This window comes from Camponotus vicinus, unplaced genomic scaffold (assembly GCF_025532165.1).
Source record: "Camponotus vicinus isolate PSW18456_S1 unplaced genomic scaffold, iyCamVici1.0 SCAF_8, whole genome shotgun sequence".
In the NCBI taxonomy this organism is placed as follows: domain Eukaryota; kingdom Metazoa; phylum Arthropoda; class Insecta; order Hymenoptera; family Formicidae; genus Camponotus; species Camponotus vicinus.
Window position 1 is genome coordinate 11600750 of NW_028141980.1, and position 24599 is coordinate 11625348.

The 24599-nt window shown below is 31.7% G+C and overlaps 4 protein-coding genes and 1 pseudogene across 5 annotated transcripts in view; 4 read left to right on the forward strand and 1 right to left on the reverse strand.

Moving 5' to 3' along the window:
• The window catches only part of LOC145975685 (uncharacterized), a 95378-nt gene that overhangs the window by 4691 nt on the left and 66088 nt on the right, over nt 1-24599 (reverse strand). The window lies entirely within an intron of this gene.
• On the forward strand, nt 2280-6028 carry LOC145975688 (UDP-glycosyltransferase UGT5-like; annotated as a pseudogene). Its single transcript, XR_014440050.1, has 3 exons — nt 2280-2502; nt 2663-3715; nt 3901-6028. The product of XR_014440050.1 is annotated as a UDP-glycosyltransferase UGT5-like (transcript).
• LOC145975682 (UDP-glycosyltransferase UGT5-like) lies at nt 7714-9597 on the forward strand. The gene is made up of 2 exons (XM_083106337.1): nt 7714-9274; nt 9460-9597. The coding sequence occupies exons 1-2, from the start codon at nt 8158-8160 to the stop codon at nt 9528-9530; spliced, it is 1188 nt and encodes a 395-aa protein (XP_082962463.1). The 5' UTR covers nt 7714-8157; the 3' UTR covers nt 9531-9597.
• LOC145975683 (UDP-glucosyltransferase 2-like) lies at nt 11054-12826 on the forward strand. Its single transcript, XM_083106338.1, has 2 exons — nt 11054-12526; nt 12712-12826. The coding sequence occupies exons 1-2, from the start codon at nt 11410-11412 to the stop codon at nt 12780-12782; spliced, it is 1188 nt and encodes a 395-aa protein (XP_082962464.1). The 5' UTR covers nt 11054-11409; the 3' UTR covers nt 12783-12826.
• LOC145975681 (UDP-glycosyltransferase UGT5-like) overlaps nt 14740-24599 on the forward strand; it is a 40966-nt gene continuing 31106 nt past the window's right edge. Inside the window, exon 1 of the mRNA XM_083106336.1 lies at nt 14740-16025. Coding sequence (XP_082962462.1) covers nt 14909-16025 — 1117 coding nt within the window. The 5' untranslated portion in view covers nt 14740-14908. The remainder of the gene's footprint in view (nt 16026-24599) is intronic.

Below are 24599 nucleotides of genomic sequence, written 5' to 3' on the forward strand. Positions count from 1 at the left end.
AAGTTGCTGCGATGTATACCAGTACCAGCAAGGATGGCATCTCGACCGCAAAGATAGTATCGTCGGCGATACCTTCAAGGATGCTTCGTCCGCCAACTTGACCGTATTAACTGAAGAGATGATACATGAAATCTTACACGTATTGAGATTTGATAAGATTAATTGATAGGATCTATAATTCCAATAATGATATGACATCTAATATTGTTACAAGTATGATTGGAGTGTTACAATTAATTTAATCATTAATCACGTGAAAAGTGGGATAAGTTCCTCTTAAAAACTCGAAAGCTCGAGGCGTAAAAATGTGCGAATACATTATATATTTAAAAAATTTCTAAACTATCGGATAGTATTTTATACATGTTATAATTGACGTTAAATTATTTTTTAAAAGAAAATTTTGAGATATTATTTATAATATTCCACATGTTTATAGTTGAAATTTTTAGCAGTTTAATATCAAGTCAAGTTTCTGATGAAATAAGAATGACCATGCAAAAAAGCAAACTTATCGATTCACATTCTTGAACTTTAAGTCAACAAACAACTTTGTTCCGATTTGATTTCAATACAAATGCATCTCTGAATGTTTTCGCGGAATAAGTATTGAGAACTTTTTGATCCGCCATAAGCGATAAATAGATGCACGAATGGCTCTTTTATTTGAAGTATTCGCAATATTTATGATTTCTTGGACAACTATTTGTAGATTTCATTTAAACAAAAATCTTTTGTGTCAAAGATCGTGCAAAACCAATGCAAACAATATGCATGAGGTTGAAAATCTTTTCCGCAATAATCTTTTGCGTCAGTTTGAAAGCGAGGAAGAGAGAGAGAGAGAGAGAGAGAGAGAGAGAGAGAGAGAGAGAGAGAGAGAAATGCGCGTTGTAGATAAAACAAATTTTTTGCATGCAAAATGACGCATGTCGAACGAGGGGACGAAGAGAATCGTATAGTAATTACTTTAATGACGCTGCAAAGTGACATCGTGGTTTATTTTCTTTGGTCGTCGTCGTTCTCTCGCATGTAGGAGTAGAATGCGCCGAAGTTTGTTACTTTAACATTCCTGCGGTATTCGACGATCGTCGCCTTCGCTTTAGCCACGTGTCGATCTTCCGGATAAAATTAAGGTCAGAATTGCGCGTGACGGCAATTCTCCCCTGGATTTTCTTCCTCCCTTTAGAAGATACCCGCCGCTGTAATCGTCTTAATTCATCGAGACAAGGTAAAGAGGTAAGAGGAAAAGGCGAGGAGAAAGAGAAGAGGAAAAAAGAAAAGGAAATAACGAATCGATTATTATATCAGCACCGCATATTATAATAACATACGTAATGCGAAATTTCTGAAAAAAATAGAATTATGAAAAAAACTTATATAACATCTTATGCAACGTCATTGCATTAATCATTGCATGACTTGTATACTCTGCGACTTATTTGAAGATTTATTACATCATATTGTGTCTCATAATCTGTGATAATGTATCGTTCCATTTATCTAACAATAAGTCTCGTAGTAATTTTTCTAATAAAAATTATTTTAAAAAATTATAGAAAAATATTATATTTTTAAATTATATATTTACTGAAGATATATACATATATTTAATATATTTATATACATAATATTATACATATTTTTTTATATACAATATACTCTTTTCCTTTTTTCTATTGCGCAAGCACATTTAGTGCTTATCAAGTAATATTTTCAAATTCGACAAAAACAATGCATTTATAATTTTTATCGATAGTTATTAGGATACTCTCTGACTCATTTAAAGATTTTAATTTACAATAAGAATTTATTTATATCAAAATGCACTGCGGTGCTTCTTAAGTTATTTAGAGCTATAGCGTAAATCAAGAGTAAATTGATTCTAATTTTAATTTTCATATATATAGATAGTAGTTATAGCATTATTGCTACTTATTTACGTAACACACGAGTTTCTTTGACAACATCAGGGACGTAATAGCACAAGCTATTTCTTCCATAATACTTTATCTTTTACTTAAAAATATAAAAAAAAAATTTTACTATGTGTGCGGATAAATAAATCAAAAAATTTTTTTAAATAAAAAAATATAAACGTAATAAAATATAAATGTAATAAATATGAAACAAATTTTTCCTTGTTATTTATCAGAAGAATATATTTTTAACTAACAGTTATCTTTTATTAATTTTAATAATTTTAATTTAATATTAATTTATTAATTTTATTAATTTCATTCATTTTAATAATTTTATTAATATTAATTTATTAATTTTATTAATTTTATTAATAGTTACAATCAGCTTGAATATTTTTATGTCGATCATCACTATCATACAAAATGTTGCAAGAGTCGCGGGGAATCGAAATCTCTATTGTCAGCATATTGGCAGGGCGCACTATCTTCGAATTGCCAGACACCGAACTCAAGCAGTTAGTTACACGTACGACGAACAGGCAGATAGATCGATTGCGCAGTTGGCTAGCAAAGGCGGAGATCGGTTATTATCCGATATAATTATTGACTTACGTTTATCGTATTACTTAGTGTGAATTATAAGTCTATTTCGATATATATAGATAAATATATTCGCGATATGTGGCGAATATATTCGTTCAGCGTTCTTATTTTGATCGTGATATTTTCGACGTACTGTTCAGCTGTCAACGAGACTGTGTTTGTGAATGCAACCAAGTCAAAACTCAAGATATTAAGTATTTTCGGACATCTTGGCAAGAGTCACTTCGACGTGTTCAAGCCGCTTTTGGAAGAACTAGCTCGCCGGGGTCATGAAGTCACTGTGGTTTCATACTTTCCTCGAACCGACGATGCTAAAGCGAAGAAACCGCTGCCTAATTATAAGGATATCAGTCTGGTAGATCCTAAGGTCGGCGTTTATGTAAACGTCATAGATCTTAAGCAAATGAGTCAATCTTCATTCTTTAGTATAAAGCAGTTAAGTATGTTGAGATTGATGGCCGATATCGCGTGCAATACCGGTTTACGACATCCAGCAATCACGGAATTAATTCGATCCGATGAAAAGTTTGATGTGATTCTCACGGAAAACTTCAATACCGATTGCTTTCTGGGTTTTGTTCATCGTTTCAATGTACCTTATCTGGCTCTTTCGTCGCATCAAATCATGCCGTGGACCAATAATGACTTGGGCAACGAAGATAATCCCAGCTATATCCCAACCATATTTTTTGGATTCATTAGGCCAATGAATTTTCTCGACAGAATAACAAATACTGTGACATTGTCGTTCTACAAGGCGGCCTACGAATATTGGTTTCGATCTGTCGATCAAGTGACCGCAAACGAGGTGTTCGGTTCTGATCTCCCCAAGTTACAAAAACTTGCTCAGCAATCGAGTGCATTGCTAGTTAACACTCACAGTAGTCTTTTTGGCAGTAGACCTCAACTGCCGAATATAGTCGAGATTGGCGGAATTCACATTCCGTCCAAGATTAATTCGTTACCGAGGGACCTAACTGAATTCCTCGATAGCGCGCACGATGGAGCGCTCTTCTTTAGCCTCGGCTCCATGATTAAATCGACGACCATGCCAAAGGAAAAACTGGACGCGATACTGAAAGTGTTTAGCTCGATCCCGCGAAAGGTGATCTGGAAATGGGAGACTGACGAGTTACCACACAAAATGGACAATGTCATGACCAGCAAATGGTTGCCTCAGTTTGACGTGATGAGTAAGTGAGAAAAGTGAACATTTTATATCTCTCTTTATCTCTCTCTTTCTTTATATTCTCTTTCTCAGAAAATGACTCGAATTCACACAATCAAATCATTGTTCAATATTGATAAACTTTGACTCATATTAATACGATTACAGTCATATATGTATGTGTATACATAAGATTAAATATTATTATAGGCATTTTTCAGCAAGCGACACAAAAGACACAGTGTATCACTTCATCCTTGTTAGTTGCCAAATGTAAACAAAAATGAAATAATTCACTGCGTTACACTGCTATAATAAAATCTTAACTGAATTATGCTCTATAAAAACATCATATTTTATCAAAAAGTATAAAAAAAAGTTTCAGCCTAGATTTTTAATATATTAATATATTTTTTAATATATATATTTAATATATATTTAATATGTATTTTTAATATATGTATTTTTAAATACATTTTAATATATTTTAATAAAATTTTATAACTATTTTTATAATCTCATCTGAAAATAGAAAATAAATATATTGCGTTTTTATCTTTCTCACGTCGCGTTTATTAATTGCGACATTTAGAATAGTTATAATTACAATAATTATGAGTTAAATATTATAAAATGACAATGTAAGAAGTATATAGTGTTAAGTAGTAAAAAGTATATAGTAGTAAAAAGCAAAGAAATTTATTATAAAAAAGAAATATATAGTATTATATAGTATAGAACTGTAAGTAAAAATAAATTATGTAAATGTGCAATAAATATTAGGCTCCATATTAGGTTAAATATCATGTCACTTACGTAAACGTGGGAAACAGCAAACAACAAATGATTGATGAATAATGAAAATACTGAAGAGGAGAGAATATACTGATAATTAAGTCTAACTTTTTAAAAAAGGATAAGTATTATGAAATCAGTAAAGTAAACATAAATTCAAATCTAAATTATACATAATAAATTTTGTTATACACGGTTTATTATTTCCCAATCGTAATATTATCAAAGAATTTTTTAAGACATCTAAGGGAATTTGAAAGTTTGCTTTAAGAAAAAATATATTTACTTCTTGTTAAATATTTTTTAAAATGTTTAAGATATTACTATTTTTATTTTATTGATTCGGTCGTAAAAAATATGTGCTTTAGAAATATAATTTCTGCGTTTTGCTGTTTAACATTTTTGAAGGGATATGATTTAATGCATGTAACCTTGACATTGGAATTGAGAACTAAACTAAAAGGTAAATTTGCAAGATCGATGCTCATGTACGCGGATGCATGCGCGCGGTACTCCAAGGTACTGAAAGGGTTGATCGTTATTATCACACGTTGAGTTTATAATTCCGTCGAGTTATTCAAGTCTCTGTGGACATGAAAAATGGCAATCCTTTAAAGGTCTTAATGTCATTTAACAAGCTATACACATAGTTACCAAACTACAGTTATGAGATAATACATGTGTTTTATTGACTTATTCATCATAAATGATTAATCGTAAATTATCAATAATTATCACAAATAAACTCTCTCTCTTTCTCGAAGAAGAAAAAATGTTTGAACGAGATATTTCCACTTAATTGCGTATTTCAGAAAGCCATTCTTTAATTCTAATCTGAAGAAACATATTGCTCTTATCAAATAATCGCAGATAAATATTTTGTTAAAAAATTTAAAATATTTTCTCGTTTCTCTCTCTCTCTCTCTTAAAATTTTAAGATATTATTTATAGTATTCCACATGTTTATAGTTAAAATTTTTAGCAATTTAATATTAAGTAATGTTTCTGATGAAATACCATAAGAATGATCATGTAGAAAAACAAACTTATTGATTTACATCCTTGAATTTTAATTCAACTTTAAGTTAACGAACAACTTTGTTCCGATTTGATTTCAATACAAATGCATCTCTGAATGTTTTCGCGGAATAAGAATGCAGAACTTTTTGATCTAGCACGCGTAAGCGATAAATAGATGCTCTTTTATTTGAAGAATTCGAAATATTTATGATTTCTTGGACAACTATGTGTAGAGAAAAAATTATAGAAAATTATTATATTTATAAATTATATATTTATCGAAGATGTATATATACAGGGTGTTAAAAAGAAAACCATTCAATATTTGTAGGTAATTATTGGTAAATAGGACACACCATACTGAGTAAAAAAACTTAAGTAAACATAGGTCGAAAGCTCAACCGTTTCTGAGATATAAATATTTTAGCATTTTTAGCATCATGATGGACTTACTAGCTTCTACGTGTCTCAAACATAGCTGTAAATCGGAAAAAATGTAAAATATGACATATGTTTATATGAACCTTTTGTTTTTTTCGTGTCTTTTATCCGCCTTTGAAGTACGTCCCACATATTTATGAACACCTGTGTGTGTGTGTGTGTGTGTGTGTGTGTGTGTGTGTGTGTATATATATATAATATAGTTATATATACAATATATATATATATATATAATATAGTTATATATACAATATATTCTTTTCTCTTTTTTATTTTATGCAAGCGCATTTAGTTCTTATTAAGTAACATTTTCAAATTCGACAAAACAATGAATTTATAATTTTTATATTCGATAGTCATTAACATACTCTGTGACTCATTTAAAGATATTAATTTACAATAAGAATTTATTGATATCAAAATGCACTGTGGTGCTTCTTGAAATTATTTAGAGCTATAACATAAATCAAGAGTAAATTGATTCGGGTGTACTTCCGAAAAGCCTATACCTCCGATTGGGTTGAAATTTTGCAGAGACCTTCTTCCCAACGATATAAGAAAATCGTCCAAGGGATTTTTGGCGCATCGGCACCATTCCGTCCCCACCTCCCCTAAAAAATATTTTACTCTGTATCTTCGAAAATATCGATTTTAGAGAAAAAAGTTTCCAATAGAAGTTGAAGCTCTTGAAAAAATTTACAAGAAAGGTTATATACATTTTTTTCGTAAACTCGTTATTTTGGGTACTAAATTAGAAAATAGTGCGCGCGCGCGTGCGTACACATACGCGGTGGGTGCAAGGGGGCCTTCAGCTCCCCCTGCCGCACCACCCCGCCGGTAGGTAAGGTGGATTTCGCTTTACAACTTACAGCATGTGTCTATTGTGGCAAAGTGAGGTCCACCTTGCCTACCGGCGGGGTGGTGCGGGAGGGGGGGCAGAAGGCCCCCTTGCACCCCCCGCGCGCGCGCGTGTGTGTGTGTGTGTATTCCATATCTCAGATATGGGTTGGTGGGAGGGGGGCGAAACCCACTGCGTCTGCGCATGTACTATAGAAAATGTTAAATAGATCAGTAGGATCAGGGCCGGCGTTAGGGGTGTGTGAACGGTGCGTTGCACACGGCCCCGCGATTTGACCGGCCCCGCGCTATCTAAGCAGTCAAATTCATTATAATGCTAATATTACATGTGTCTCTATCCGACAACTAATTGAAACAAGCTTATCGTATGACGCATGTATTAGGCCGATATTATATTTGTCATACGACAAATGTGTAATAGCAAATATATATAAAATAGATTTCAATGAAAGATAATATAAAAGTTTTAAGTCCAGCATTTTAAATCGCACCCGGCCTCGCTCAGGTTAGAATCGGCCCTGAGTAGGATGTAAACAAACCTCATATACATATATAATGTTGTTAATAATAATCTATAATGCCTAAAAGAAGCGTTAAAATTGTCAAACTTTAACTTGTTATATCTTCTAAATTAATGCCGTCCCCCACTTATTTTTTGCGGGGAATTACTCAGGACAACCTCCTCTATAACATTGAAGTGGCGATAAAATCGGTGAGGTCTGACCTTTTATGCATATTTACCATACTGGTTTTGATTAGTTAAAAAAAAAGACTAGCCCACTATAAGTTAAAATAACTATTTTTAAACATAATAGCCAAAATAATGAGCTTACGAAAAAAATGTATATAACCTTTTTTGTAGATCTTTTCAAGAGCTTGAACTTTTCTTTGAAACTCTTTTCTCTGAAATCGATATTTTCGGAGATACAGGGTAAAACATTTTTTAACTTTGGGAGGGGGTGGGGGCGGAACGATGCCGATATGCCAAAAATCCCTTGGTACATTTTCTTATATCGTTAAGGAGAAGTGCAAAATTTGTGCAAAATTTCAACCCAATCGGAGGTATGGGCTTTTCGGAAGTTTATCCGGAATCGGAATCTTTATCAGTATATTGGCAGTATATTGGCAGGGCGCATTATCTTCGAATAGCCAGGCACTGAACTCCAGCAGTTAGTTACACATACGACGAATAGGCAGATAGATCGATTGATTGCGCACAGTTAGCTGGCAAAGGCTTGCGGCGAAACTCGGTTATTTATTGTCCGATATAATTATTGACTTTATCGTATTACTTACTTAGTACTAGTGAATTAAGCCTATTTCGATATATATATATATATATATATTCGCGATATGTGGCGGATATATTCGTTCGGCGTTCTCATTTTGATCGTGGTATTTTCGACGTACTGTTCAGCTGTCAACGAGACTGTGTTTGTGAATGCAACCAAGTCAAAACTCAAGATATTAGGTATTTTCGGACATCTTGGCAAGAGTCATTTCGACGTGTTCAAGCCGCTTTTGGAAGAACTAGCTCGCCGGGGTCATGAAGTCACTGTGGTTTCATACTTTCCTCGAACCGATGATGCTAAAGCGAAGAAACCGCTGCCTAATTATAAGGATATCAGTCTGGTAGATCCTAAGGTCGGCGTTTATATAAACGTCATAGATCTTAAGCAAATGAATCAATCTTCATTCTTCCATATAAAGCGGTTAAATATGTTGAGATTGATGGCCGATATCGCGTGCAATACCGGTTTACGACATCCAGCAATCACGGAATTAATTCGATCCGATGAAAAGTTTGATGTGATTCTCACGGAAAACTTCAATACCGACTGCTTTCTGGGTTTTGTTCATCGTTTCAATGTACCTTATCTGGCTCTTTCGTCGCATCAAATCATGCCGTGGACCAATAATGACATGGGCAACGAAGACAATCCCAGCTATATCTCAATTCACTTTTTTGGTTTCATTAGGCCAATGAATTTTCTCGACAGAATAACAAATACCGTGGCATTGTCCTTATACAAGGCAGCCTACGAATATTGGTTTCGATCTGTCGATCAAGTGATTGCAAACGAGGTGTTCGGTTCTGATCTCCCCAAGCTACAAAAACTTGCTCAGCAGTCGAGTGCATTGCTAGTTAACACTCACAGCAGTCTTTTTGGCAGTAGACCTCAACTGCCGAATGTAGTCGAGATTGGCGGAATTCATATTCCGTCCAAGATTAATTCGTTACCGAGGGACCTAACTGAATTCCTCGATAGCGCGCACGATGGAGCTCTCTTCTTTAGTCTCGGCTCCATGATTAAATCAACGACCATGCCAAAGGAAAAGCTGGACGCGATACTGAAGGTGTTTAGCTCGATCCCGCGAAAGGTGATCTGGAAATGGGAGACTGACGAGTTACCACACAAAATGGACAATGTCATGACCAGCAAATGGTTGCCTCAGTTTGACGTGATGAGTAAGTGAGAAAAGTGAACATTTTATATCTCTCTTTATCTCTCTCTTTCTTTATATTCTCTTTCTCAGAAAATGACTCGAATTCACAGAGTCAAATCAGTATTGATAAACTTTGACTCATATTAATACGATTACAGTCATATATGTGTATATATGAGATTAAATATTACTGTAGGCGTTTTTCAGCAAGCGACACAGAGGACACAGCGTATCACTTTATGCTTGCTAGTTGCCGAATGTTAGAAAAGATGAAATGATTCACTATATTACATTGCTATAATAGAATAAAATCCTAATTAAATCAAGCTTTATAAAATATTTTATCAAAAAGAATAAAAATAGTTTCTGCTTAGATTTTTAATATTTTAATATATTTTTTAATATAAATATTTAATATATATTTAATATATTTAATATATATTTAATATATATTTCTAATATATTTTTAAATACATTTTAATATATTTTAATAAAATTTTATAATTATTTTTATAAACTCATCTAAAAATGAAAAATAAAAATGTATATTGCGTTTTTATCTTTCTATGTCACATTTGTTAATTGTGACATTTAGATTAGTTAAATAACTCATAATTATAGTAATTATTAGTTAAATGTTAAAAAATGACAAGAAATGTAAGAAATATATAGTATTATACATATATAGTATTTTAAAAAGAAATTTATTATAAAAAAGAAATATATAGTATTATATAGTATATAAAACTGTAAGTAGTCTAAAAATAAGTTTATAATTCCGTCGAGTTATCCAAGTCTGCGGACATAAGAAATGGCAATCCATCCTTTAAAGATCTTAATGTCACTTAACAAACTATATACAATAGTAACCAAACTACAGTTATGAGATAAAATACGTGTTTTATTGACTTATTTATCATAAATGATTAATCGTAAATTATCAATGACTATCGCATAATTATCGCAAATAAACTCGATAAGGAAAAAAATGTTGGAACGAGATATTTCCAATTAGTTGCGTATTTCAGAAAGTTAATCTTTAATTTTAATCTGAAGAAACATATTGCTCTTATCAAATAATCGCAGATAAATATTTTATTAAATAATTTGAAATATTTTCTCGTTTCTCTCTCTCTCTCTCTCTCTTAAAATTTTGAGATATTATTTATAGTATTCCATGTTTATAGTTAAAATTTTTAGCATTTTAATATCAAGTAAAGTTTCTGATAAAATAATGACAAGTAAAGTTTCTGATAAAATAAGAATGACCATGACCATGACATAGAAAAGCAAACTTGTCGATTTACATCCTTGAACTTTAATTTCACGTAGAAGCCAGGAAGTCCATCATGATGCTAACATACAAAAATGTTTATATCTCAGAAATGGTTGAGCTTTTGATGTATGTTTACTTAGGTGTTTTTACTCAGTATGGTGTGTCCTATCTATTAAATAAATATTGAATGGTTTTTTTTTAACCCCCTGTATAAATACCGGGTGATTCATTTTAATCTTAACAGACAAATATTTTGAAAAATATGGGAGTTACGATAAAATGTTTCAGACGAAAGTGGTATGGTTTCAAGTGGGACATAAGATGGTGACAATGTTTTGATAGTCGTTTGAAAGTCACGCGAAAGTTACCTTTAATTTCTCAAATAGAACCCTTTATTTTTCATTATACATTCTTGTAATTTATCTCGAGTGCTTGCAAAACACTATAATTAAATGTTTTTTCTTAAGTACTTTTCGAATCATGAGGAATAATTGAAATAATTTCTTAACTTTACATAAACCTTAAAATATATATATGTAGTAAAATATTCATTTTTCAATTACATTACCTCAATACTTTTATGCACAAAATAATGTGAGGAATCAATTGGTGTAAAAAAACACATAATTATTTTTAAGAAAAAATATATAATGTAATTTATAATTAACAATAGGCAGGCACTGAACTCAAGCAGTTAATTACACATACGGACGGACAGGTAGATACATCGGTTAACTGCGCACAGTTGGCTGGCAAAGGCTTGCGGAGATCGGTTATTGCCCGATATAACTATTAACTTAGGTTTATTGTGTCTATTTAGTGCGAATTAAGTCTATTTTGATATACATATATATATGTAAATAGATATATATATTCGCGATATGTATCGGATATATTTGTTCAGCATTCTCATTTTTATCGTGGTATTTTCGACGTACTGTTCAGTTGTCAACGAGACTGTGTTTGTGAATGCAACCAAGTCAAAACTCAAGATATTAGGTATTTTCGGACATCTTGGCAAGAGTCACTTCGACGTGTTCAAGCCGCTTTTGGAAGAACTAGCTCGCCGGGGTCATGAAATCACTGTGGTTTCACACTTTCCCCGAACCGACGATGCTAAAGCGAAGGAACCGCTATTTAATTATAAGGATATCAGTCTGGTAGATCCTAAGGTCGGCGTTTATATAAACGTCATAGATCTTAAGCAAATGAATCAATCTTTATTCTTCCATATAAAGCGGTTAAATATGTTGAGATTGATGGCCGATGTCGCGTGCAATACCGGTTTACGACATCCAGCAATCAGGGAATTAATTCGATCCGATGAAAAGTTTGACGTGATTCTCACGGAAAACTTCAATACTGACTGCTTTCTGGGCTTCATTCATCGTTTCAAAGTACCTTATCTGGCTTTTTCGTCGCATCAAATCATGCCGTGGACCAATAATGACATGGGCAACGAAAACAATCCCAGCTATATCCCAATTATATCTTTTGGCTTCACTAGGCCAATGAATTTTCTCGACAGAATAAAAAATACTGTGGCATTGTGGTATTTCAAGGTGGCTTACGAATATTGGTTTCGATCTATCGATCAAGTGATTGCAAACGAGGTGTTCGGTTCTGATCTCCCCAAGCTACAAAAACTTGCTCAGCAGTCGAGTGCATTGCTAGTTAACACTCACAGCAGTCTTTTTGGCAGTAGACCTCAACTGCCGAATGTAGTCGAGATTGGCGGAATTCACATTCCGTCCAAGATTAATTCGTTACCGAGGGACCTAACTGAATTCCTCGATAGCGCGCACGATGGAGCTCTCTTCTTTAGTCTCGGCTCCATGATTAAATCAACGACCATGCCAAAGGAAAAGCTGGACGCGATACTGAAGGTGTTTAGCTCGATCCCGCGAAAGGTGATCTGGAAATGGGAGACTGACGAGTTACCACACAAAATGGACAATGTCATGACCAGCAAATGGTTGCCTCAGTTTGACGTGATGAGTAAGTGAGAAAAGTGAACATTTTATATCTCTCTTTATCTCTCTCTTTCTTTATATTCTCTTTCTCAGAAAATGACTCGAATTCACAGAGTCAAATCAGTATTGATAAACTTTGACTCATATTAATACGATTACAGTCATATATGTGTATATATGAGATTAAATATTACTGTAGGCGTTTTTCAGCAAGCGACACAGAGGACACAGCGTATCACTTTATGCTTGCTAGTTGCCGAATGTTAGAAAAGATGAAATGATTCACTATATTACATTGCTATAATAGAATAAAATCCTAATTAAATCAAGCTTTATAAAATATTTTATCAAAAAGAATAAAAATAGTTTCTGCTTAGATTTTTAATATTTTAATATAGTTTTTAATATAAATATTTAATATATATTTAATATATTTAATATATATTTAATATATTTAATATATATTTAATATATATTTCTAATATATTTTTAAATACATTTTAATATATTTTAATAAAATTGTATAATTATTTTTATAAACTCATCTAAAAATGAAAAATAAAAATGTATATTGCGTTTTTATCTTTCTATGTCACATTTGTTAATTGTGACATTTCGATTAGTTAAATAACTCATAATTATAGTAATTATTAGTTAAATGTTAAAAAATAACAAGAAATGTAAGAAATATATAGTATTATACATATATAGTATTTTAAAAAGAAATTTATTATAAAAAAGAAATATATAGTATTATATAGTATATAAAACTGTAAGTCTAAAAATAAGTTTATAATTCCGTCGAGTTATCCAAGTCTGCGGACATAAGAAATGGCAATCCATCCTTTAAAGATCTTAATGTCACTTAACAAACTATATACAATAGTAACCAAACTACAGTTATGAGATAAAATACGTGTTTTATTGACTTATTTATCATAAATGATTAATCGTAAATTATCAATAACTATCGCATAATTATCGCAAATAAACTCGATAAGGAAAAAAATGTTGGAACGAGATATTTCCAATTAGTTGTGTTGATGTGATTGTGACGTGCTTTATGGTTAAAGTACTTGTGCAGGAAATATTAAATGAAAATTCCTTTATTCTCCTTTGAGCAATACAAGATATATATATATATATACAAGAAAAAAGGTATTGCACACGCACTGTTGCCAACTCTGATCTAACAACACTTGCGCTCCCTGGCGCTAATACGCGCTTGCATGTAATTCTCTAGAGCCACTGCGCGCGCTCTTCAAAAGAGGGGTATCATTGTCCTTGACAGTTGCGTATTTCAGAAAGTTAATCTTTAATTTTAATCTGAAGAAACATATTGCTCTTATCAAATAATCGCAGATAAATATTTTATTAAATAATTTGAAATATTTTTTCGTTTCTCTCTCTCTCTCTCTTAAAATTTTGAGATATTATTTATAGTATTCCATGTTTATAGTTAAAATTTTTAGCATTTTAATATCAAGTAACGTTTCTGATAAAATAAGAATGACCATGACCATGACATAGAAAAGCAAACTTGTCGATTTACATCCTTGAACTTTAATTTCACGTAGAAGCCAAGAAGTCCATCATGATGCTAACATACAAAAATGTTTATATCTCAGAAATGGTTGAGCTTTTGATGTATGTTTACTTAGGTGTTTTTACTCAGTATGGTGTGTCCTATCTATCAAATAAATATTGAATGGTTTTTTTTTAACTCCCTGTATAAATACCGGGTGATTCATTTTAATCTTAACAGACAAATATTTTGAAAAATATGGGAGTTACGATAAAATGTTTCAGACGAAAGTGGTATGGTTTCAAGTGGGACATAAGATGGTGACAATGTTTTGATAGTCGTTTGAAGGTCACGCGAAAGTTACCTTTAATTTCTCAAATGGAACCCTTTATTTTTCATTATACATTCTTGTAATTTATCTCGAGTGCTTGCAAAACACTATAATTAAATGTTTTTTCTTAAGTACTTTTCGAATTATGAGGAATAATTGAAATAATTTCTTAACTTTACATAAACCTTAAAATATATATATGTAGTAAAATATTCATTTTTCAATTACCTTACCTCAATACTTTTATGCACAAAATAATGTGAGGAATCAATTGGTGTAAAAAAACACATAATTATTTTTAAGAAAAAATATATAATGTAATTTATAATTAACAATAGGCAGGCACTGAACTCAAGCAGTTAATTACACATACGGACGGACAGGTAGATACATCGGTTGACTGCGCACAGTTGGCTGGCAAAGGCTTGCGGCGCAGGTCGGTTATTGCCCGATATAACTATTAACTTAGGTTTATTGTGTCTATTTAGTGCGAATTAAGTCTATTTTGATATACATATATATATGTAAATAGATATATATATATTCGCGATATGTATCGGATATATTCGTTCAGCATTCTCATTTTTATCGTGGTATTTTCGACGTACTGTTCAGCTGTCAACGAGACTGTGTTTGTGAATGCAACCAAGTCAAAACTCAAGATATTAGGTATTTTCGGACATCTTGGCAAGAGTCACTTCGACGTGTTCAAGCCGCTTTTGGAAGAACTAGCTCGCCGGGGTCATGAAATCACTGTGGTTTCACACTTTCCCCGAACCGACGATGCTAAAGCGAAGGAACCGCTATTTAATTATAAGGATATCAGTCTGGTAGATCCTAAGGTCGGCGTTTATATAAACGTCATAGATTTTGAGCAAATCATTAATTTTTCTATCTTCCATCTAGTGCAGTTTAAGATATTGAAATTTATAGCCGGTGTCGCGTGCAATACCGGTTTACGACATCCGGCAATCACGAAATTAATTCGATCCGATGAAAAGTTTGACGTGATTCTCACGGAGAACTTCGTTACCAACTGCTTTCTGGGTTTCATTCATCGTTTCAAAGTACCCTATCTGGCTCTTTCGGCGCAACAAATCATGCCATGGGTCAATAATGACATGGGCAACGAAGACAATCCCAGCTATATCCCAATTACATCTTTTGGCTTCACTAGGCCAATGAATTTTCTCGACAGAATAAAAAATACTGTGGCGTTGTGGTATTTTAAGGTGGCTTACGAATATTGGTTTCGATCTGTCGATCAAGTCATTGCAAACGAGGTGTTCGGTTCTGATGTTCCCAAGCTACAGAAACTTGCTCAGCAGTCGAGTGCATTGCTAGTTAACACTCACAGCAGTCTTTTTGGCAGTAGACCTCAATTGCCGAATGTAGTCGAGATTGGCGGAATTCACATTCCGTCCAAGATTAATTCGTTACCGAGGGATCTAACTGAATTTCTCGATAGCGCGCACGATGGAGCACTCGTCTTTAGCTTCGGTTCCATGATTAAATCGACGACTATGCCGGAGGAAAAGTTGGACGCGATATTGAAGGTGTTTAGCTCGATCCCGCGAAAGGTGATCTGGAAATGGGAGACTGATGAGTTACTATACAAAATGGACAATGTCATGACCAGCAAATGGTTGCCTCAGTTTGACGTGATGAGTAAGTGAGAAAAGTGAACATTTTATATCTCTCTTTATCTCTCTTTTTCTTTATATTCTCTTACCCAGAAAATGATTCGAATTGACAGAGTCAAATCGTTGTTCAGTATTGATAAACTTTGACTCATATTAATACGATTACAGTCATATATGTGTATATATGAGATTAAATATTACTGTAGGCGTTTTTCAGCAAGCGACACAGAGGACACAGTGTATCACTTTATGCTTGCTAGTTGCCGAATGTTAGAAAAGATGAAATGCTTCACTGTTACATTGCTATAATAGAATAAAATCCTAACTAAATCATGTTTTATATAAAGTATTTTATCAAAAAGAATGAAAAAAGTTTCTGCTTAGATTTTTAATATTTTAATATATTTTTTAATATAAATATTTAATATATATTTAATATATTTAATATATATTTAATATATATTTCTAATATATTTTTAAATACATTTTAATATATATTTTAATAAAATTTTATAATTATTTTTATAAACTCATCTAAAAATGAAAAATAAAAATGTATATTGCGTTTTTATCTTTCTACGTCACGTTTGTTAATTGCGACATTTAGATTAGTTAGATATCTCATAATTATAGTAATTATTAGTTAAATGTTATAAAGTGACAAAGAAATGTAAGAAATATACAGTATTATACATATATAGTATTATAAAAACAAATTTATTATAAAAGAAATATATAGTATTATATAGTATATAGAACTGTAAGTAGTCTGAAAATAAGTTTATAATTCCGTCGAGTTATCCAAGTCTGCGGGCATGAGAAATGGCAATCCATCCTTTAAAGGTCTTAATGTCACTTAACAAACTATATACAATAGTTACCAAACTACAGTTATGGGATAAAATATGTGTTTTATTGACTTATTCATCATAAATGATTAATCGTAAATTATCAATAATTATCGCATAATTATCGCAAATAAATTTGATAAGAAGAAAAAATGTTTGAAGGAGATATTTCCAGTAATTAATTGCGTATTTCAAAAAGCCAATCTTTAATTTTAATCTGAAGAAACATATTGCTTTTATCAAATAATCGCAGATAAATATTTTATCTAATAATTTCAAATATTTTCTCGTTTCTCTCTCTTTCTCTCTCTTTTTCTTTCATTATAATATCATAATAACGTGTGTTTTAAATTGTAAACATGCAAATTCTTCTCATCATCACTCAATTGTTATTATGTTTAAATCATAATGTCTGAATTATGTTCGGCTATGAAAAGTTCATTATGATTGTGAACATTTTATTATTTTTTTTATTAACTAACTAGTGCAAAGAAATATGTATAATTTTCCCAATTTTTGTGCTATGTAACATGCTTATTAAAGTATCTAGAACGAAAAATATGTGAAAGTGAGATAAAAAATTAACACACAAAAAGCGTTTTTCCGTTAGACAATCTCGATTTATAATTCTTGCGTTAATATTTTGGACGATTAAATTTTAATGCATAGTTATGTAAAACGTCGATTCGCTATCATAACTGAGGCTTTCTTGTGCTAATAAGCAATATCAATCGCGTGACAAATTCACGTGTCGTCGATCGCGGTCGTGGTCACTGATAATTCCGCTTCGCGACAGTCGTTTCCGCGAGTCACGCTCTTTTATAGTAGAGCAAGCATGGATTTGCAATGGTAATGCCCTGCTAAAAATGTCACCGTTTTAGATACCTTTTGACATATTTTATTGCCCTCGCACTATGTTCGATGATCGACGACTGCACCTGCGGCGCGCGATTTTATTTTTCCCCTTAGTTTTTGTCATTTTTTTTACCTTTTTATCGCGTTGTCCGCGGTTAAACTGTACTGACGGCGGAACGAGAACATCCCATTTGTCCGCTCCTTCCGGTCTCACTCTGTTTTCTGTTAATAATAATGCTCCCTTTTATCCCCGAGCCGGCTTTACATGCTTTCGTGAAACACGATTTCGACAGTAAAATTATTTTTTCAAAGGCCTTTGTAATCGATAATCTACTTATTGCATCTTGTTCATCTTTTTGTCTCTCCCGTTCTAGTTACGTTGATTAATGGTCAATAAACGATAAACATATTTGAAAAACATTTACTTGCTAATAAGGAAAAATTATATCCATTTTTTATATAACTTATTTTGCAATAATGATTGATAATTAAATTTGAGTGATATAAGATTTTCTCTATTCATTATAATGATTATACCGAGTGTCATTTTCCCGTCTATTATTATGGCTTTTTGTTTGGTTGCGTAACACAATCGCCATCGTAATTCTATGCTGAATCGGATTGCCTTTACAATCTGGTTTCAGAGTATTCCTGTCGATGATACTATTACGTGAAATATAGACTTGCGTGTATTCTAATGTAACAATAATACGCGACTGCTGCAGCTGTAGCTGCGTGTGTCAGTAATATCTCTCTGAGGACGATGTTTCTCGAAAAAGTATCACCTCTTTATTGTTTTTATTGACTTGAAAGAATACCGTTTCTCTTTCTTTTTTAAATATGTATAAAATGAGTAACGTAATAGGCGGAGACTCTCTGAATAAATAATATAAAAAGCCGGTGCAATTTATTAACATCTAATATTATATATATTATTTTAAGACAATTTTAAGTTCCCGAATGATAGTAATAAATAGTAATAAAAGTAATAAAAGAAAAAACAACTGTTTAAAATTTTCAACAATTATGCGAAACATCTTCCAATCGTTCGAGATCTGAAATTTGAACAAATTCTTTCTAATGCATACAAGAATTGTGCAAAACCATGTACGAAAGACAATTAAAGAGGATTCGTATTATCTCTACTGCAGATTATCTTTATGTGTGCGTTGGTATGTGTTATTCCATCCAAGCGTTCCGAATAAACTTGTTTATCGGCCATGACCGCGAGAAATTGGAATACTTCCGGAAAGAGCCGGGATTCTCTGGCGAGCGCGATGAAACTAATCGCGCCGAATCGCGGCGAAATCGGTCGATGCGCGCGAAACATCGAAAGCAGCTTTCGAATCCTCGAAATCGTATGGTATGTGCTATTTGGTCCGGGCCACGCGGGGGCGAGCGTCAAATAGTTTTGAACGTCCGAATCGGGAAAGCCGGCGTCGGCATATTTGAGGAGCTTTTGGTGCTCCTGGAAATGATTTGCACCAATCTGGAATAGTGATACACGATCGAATGTCGGGATAATTGGCAACAAACTTGGCGCTGGAAATTAACAAAGATATTAGCATATCAATATAAATATTTATGGCTTTTGTACAAGAGGAAATGAACGCGTCTATATTAAATGCTCTTATAATTGAGAAGTGAAATACCTTCTAGAATTCTGTCAAAAGAGAAGAAAGAGAAGAAGAGAGAAAATGTGTATTATAATATATAATTTTTTGTGCTCTAAAAATAATTTATGAATGCTATAATTTGTGTAGACAATATATAGTAAGAAAAAATATAGAATAAAAATTAACTTATAGTATATAGTAATATTTATTTATGAAATTATAAACATTGAACTGAAAAATGAATATTAATTAATGAGTATATAATCATATCTCTAAATAATCATTATTTACAGTCAGAATGCACAAGCCAAATAATAATATTATGAGTTGAGTTATTATGTAAAAGAGTTGTTATAAAACAGTTTTTTAGAAATATGATAATGATCGATTTTAATAGCTTAATCGATATTTCTGCTATATTCGAAGTTTGCGATCATATTTAAATATTAATTTTACGTATCAATTAAATGAATTATAGATTGAATCGAAATTATTGATATAAATCGAAATTTTTGATATAAACCTGCGATTATATATCCATATTATTTTAAAAATCATGGTAGCAATTACATTGTGATTTGATATAAAATTATCAGTCTCATTGATTAATTGCTTTGATTAATATATAATATATATTATATAAATATGGATGTATCATTAGATTTTTTGTAAAACTTTGTTTAATTAAACTTTATAACTTAAGTGTTTAACGAAAAATTATAACACCTTAGAGAGAGAAAGACAAGACTACAAGAGAGAAAGATTTTTTCAATATAAAAAGTTAACAAAAAAATTATCACAAAATAACATTCTTGTCATTCTACGCATTTGATTCTTAAGTCTCGTTTATCTCAATGCGCTTCAACTAATAACTTACTGGTTTATTTCTCGATAAAGAGGTTTATTTTTCAACAATCATACAATCGTACAAATTTATTTATCCGATAACGTGTCTCGAATATTTTGATAGTTTTAGTGTCTAGATTATTCGTTTATACGGGAAGGGACGGACAGTGCGCCTACTACATGTCCGTAGAGATGGCGAGAAAGAAGGTAAAAGCCGACAAGAACGCGAGGTAGAAGGCGAGGAGACTGCCGCGAGAATTTTCGCGTAAGCACTTTTGCAGCTCGGCCTCTGTCGAGTGAAACGACTTTAATTAGGCAACTCGCTAACGACCCGACGGCAACATAAATCACCGTTAAAGCTCCCTCGGCTACGCCAGGAACCACCCTCGTTCTCATCGTCTTGATTTTCCTCTCTCTTTCTCTCTCGGTTTCCCCTACGTTTGCCACCATATCACTTCTGCTCCTTCTGCTCGTCGCGACGGTCCATCATCCATGGTGAGTGTAACGTTTCGTTACTTTCCGAGTTATGTCCACTAGTGAACGACTTTTTTAGAAATATTATAAAATAATAATCCGAGCTGTTTTCCCCAGACGAAATTCCGCGCATTAGGTAGCACACGTTCGTTTTATATACGTTTCTTAAACGTATCCAATGCTTTTTAACCGTAAAGCATTAATAAGAAACGTTTTTAAAACCATAGTTAAGCAAACGTATTTTTCACATTTCTATAGACAAAATCAAAATTAATTTTTAATTAATTTCAAATTAATTTCAAATTATATATATATATATATATATATATATATATATACATATACATATACATACATACATATAAATATATATATTACGAAAACTATATTAATTTCTATCTGCAAATATATGAATAAGATCATTAAGAATCACTAAGAATCAGTATTTCATTGACCTCCAGTAGAAACACTTATTTTTTGTTACTTTATCTTACGTCTCACTAATTATAGTCAGTGGAAGTAAAATTTCACAGTAAAATCTGTAATCGCTAGTTCGTTCATTTACCTCTACGGTACGCTATTTTTCTCGTACTTAAGTTTTAATCATAAGAATTATATAAAGCTTGCAAAGGGCGACAGATAAAATTAAAAATATTACTTCGATTTAATTTCTGATACAATCTCAATAAAGGAACTTCAGATGTTAAATCGATTTTAATAAGTCGGACAAGTAAATGTTCTGCCAATAAACGAAAATGATCCGTAAATTATCTATTTAAGTAAAATAAATCATCATCTATTTAAGATGCATGTTCAATATGCATGAAAATATAAATGCATGTTCAATATGCATGAAAATATAGATAAAATTTTTAATTTTATACGAGGTAGATAATTATAATATTACTGATATTACTGATATTACTAATATTACTGATTAAAACAGTCAATATTACTAATTCTTTCAGTGAAATATTATTGATTTACAGTACTATAATAACTTATAACTGCTATATCAGTGACTCTATTTTGATACTTTTTTCATTGATAATATATTGATTCACTTTTAGAGAGTATGCATTATTTTATTAATTCCATGAGAAAACGAACATTTAACGTTAAAAAAGAACGTATTTTAAACGTATAACGAACGTATAACAAACGTAAAAAGAAAAGTATTGTAAACGTATTTTAAACGTTTTTTTAATCAGAAAAGAAACATATCTCTTAATTAAAGTTTTTCAAGTGGACATTTTAACCAATTAGAAATGTTTTCAAGAGTCAGTTATGAAACGCTTCGAAGAAACATTTGTAAAACATTTTTGAAACGAATATGTGCCTGCGGTCATTACCTTCATTTATCTTCTAAATATTATTAATTAAGATTCAGAAATTTATTATACACTATTTTAAAAAATATGGAGAAGTCTAATAGGGTTAATTAAAAAATTAAAAAAAAATAGTTTCTTAAATAATGTATATGTAAATATATGTAGATATTCTATGTATTCTACCTATGTAGATGTTTTAAAAGTATTGTTCTTATTTAAGACATTATGCATTTTTCTTCTCTGTGACTAAGACAATTACCCTTTTTTGCACTTTGTCCTAAGATCTAAGTGCGCTAGGGCTTTTTAAATCGATGGCAGTGCAATGCTCTCATGCACGCATGCATAAGTTACTTGTGGAACGATTACATGATATCTTAAAATCATTGGTAATTCCTTTTTTAAATATTTAAAAAAGTTTTTTTCTTTTTTTTGGAATTTTCATAATGAATACAAATAGCTACATTTGCTATTTTTTGCTTAGCAATTATGTAATCGCTTAACTTTTTTTGCACCTGTTAGGTCGCAATTTGCATAAGACAATGTTTTTTCTTTCTCTGTTATTTTATTGTTTGTTAATGTTAAAAATTTACAATTCAGATTATTTATTTAATTACATGTTTCTTGTAATTGAATTATTTTAATTATCGTATCTTTTTATTACCATCAGAATAATTAAAAATTACAAATAATTTTGAATGTACAGTCAACATTGCTCGCACTTAAAGCATGTAGTTTAAATAGAGAAGATCCAAATTAGATAATTCGACGAGAAAATTCGATATAAGTATTTAAAACAATCCGATTTTTTAACACAAAGCACAAATTTATGAGATTAACAAATTATTTTCCTTCATATTCCTCTTTATTTGTATGCCTTTACCTTATTCGTATATCTACCTGTGCACGGATATATCGTATAAAATTACATTTTCACAATATATTACTCGAGATAAAAAATGAGCTTATCTTTATTAAGCTCAGAATTACAACTGCAAAGTTCATATGTGCCTTCAGATTAACTACTAGATTATTCTTTTCCTTTTCTCTTTTTCTATTCTTATTTTCTTCTTTCTGTCTCATTTTTATATCGTTAATATGTTAATTAGTGAAAAGAATTCTCTTTTTCTCTCTTATCTTTTTTACGAAAACTCATAAATCGAGAGTAAACACAGACAAAATTCGCAATCGAAGTCTTCGCATACGCGACTTCTAATCTTATCGTCGACGTTCTCTCCTTTCGAATGTGTTCTACATCCACGTCGCCGAAAATTGCTTGCGTATCCTGGGGCGTGCCTGAAACGAGTTCCAGGATCGCTCATCGCGTCTTCGATTTCGACGTGATGCGTATTTCCGTGCACGTTCGAGCGTAAACAGTGATTTTGCGAACGGAGGAGATACCGCTGTCTTCTTATCAGACTTCCGCGCGTATATTTTGCAAATATATTCGATGCGGATTCAGTAAGGACGAGGCCCCGCGGAAAAGATCGATAAGTAGAATAAGAGAAACTTTTTTTTTCAAGTTTTTCTTTTTTTGAGAAACTCCATCGTTATATTCTCTGGCACATTTGTAACGAATATCGTGCAACTTACATCGAATTCGCGTTCGTTATTAATCGCGCTCGCGTAGTTGTATTTAATAACGTAATATTGCTGATACGATTTGTCAATTACGATATTAATGAAATCGCATGATGAAATGATCTCATGCTTTTGAAATTGGTATCATTGCAGTATTAACTTTCGCTATTAATCAATGCACGCGCTAATATTCTTTTAAACAATATTTATATCATGATACATTTAACAGTTTTAACATAATCATACAAATATATTTATACATGTAAACATTTTCATACACAAATTATATTATATATTATATATTATAATTATATAATAATAATAATATAGTATATTGCCATAATAGAAATAATTCTTATAATAGGATAATTCTTTATTAATGTGTGTATTGCTTATTCCATTTGCATGTATCATATTGATATTATAATAATGCAATAACAATCTTTACCTTAATTCTCTCTCTTCTTAGCTACACTTGGAGGCATTTTGGAAGATAATCTTGCTAAAACTATGTCGTAAGTTGGTCAGACACTACGATCGATCGCTTTAATTTTATTATCTCACTTCGTGACTGCTGTACCTTGATCTCTTCTTTGTCCTACTTCTTTTTCTTTTGCTCGCTCTTGCCTGCTCGAAGCTACTTCCGTATTTTTCGTGCTCTTTCCTCTCTTATTTTCGCGAATCCTTCGAGATCGCGTTACGTTCTCTGTTTTTTTTCTTTCTATCTCTTATACAACTAGAGGTACATTATATCCCAAAGTTAGAAAATTCTTGAATGAGAAGGATTATCTTTAATTTGTGTTTTAATTGGATGTCGATCGATATTAAAAAAATATAAAGTACTTTTTCTTTATGGATCTACATATATTTGTTATCTTGTATTATTTATTTTTTTAAGATAAAGAGAAATTATTAAATAAAGATGTATTGATATAATTATTACATATTATTATTATTATTCTAAATGATATTTTTTTTCGATAACTATGATTTTGAAATCCTTGTATAAAAGTGTGTTCGATTCTTGTTAATATTATCTTTTCTAACCGCG

Coding starts and splice junctions, on each gene's coding strand:
- LOC145975682 (XM_083106337.1), top strand. CDS start 8,158: ATGTGGCGGATATATTCGTTCGGCGTTCTCATTTTGATCGTGGTATTT. Junction 9,275..9,459: donor GCCTCAGTTTGACGTGATGA/GTAAGTGAGAAA, acceptor GGCGTTTTTCAG/CAAGCGACACAGAGGACACA.
- LOC145975683 (XM_083106338.1), top strand. CDS start 11,410: ATGTATCGGATATATTTGTTCAGCATTCTCATTTTTATCGTGGTATTT. Junction 12,527..12,711: donor GCCTCAGTTTGACGTGATGA/GTAAGTGAGAAA, acceptor GGCGTTTTTCAG/CAAGCGACACAGAGGACACA.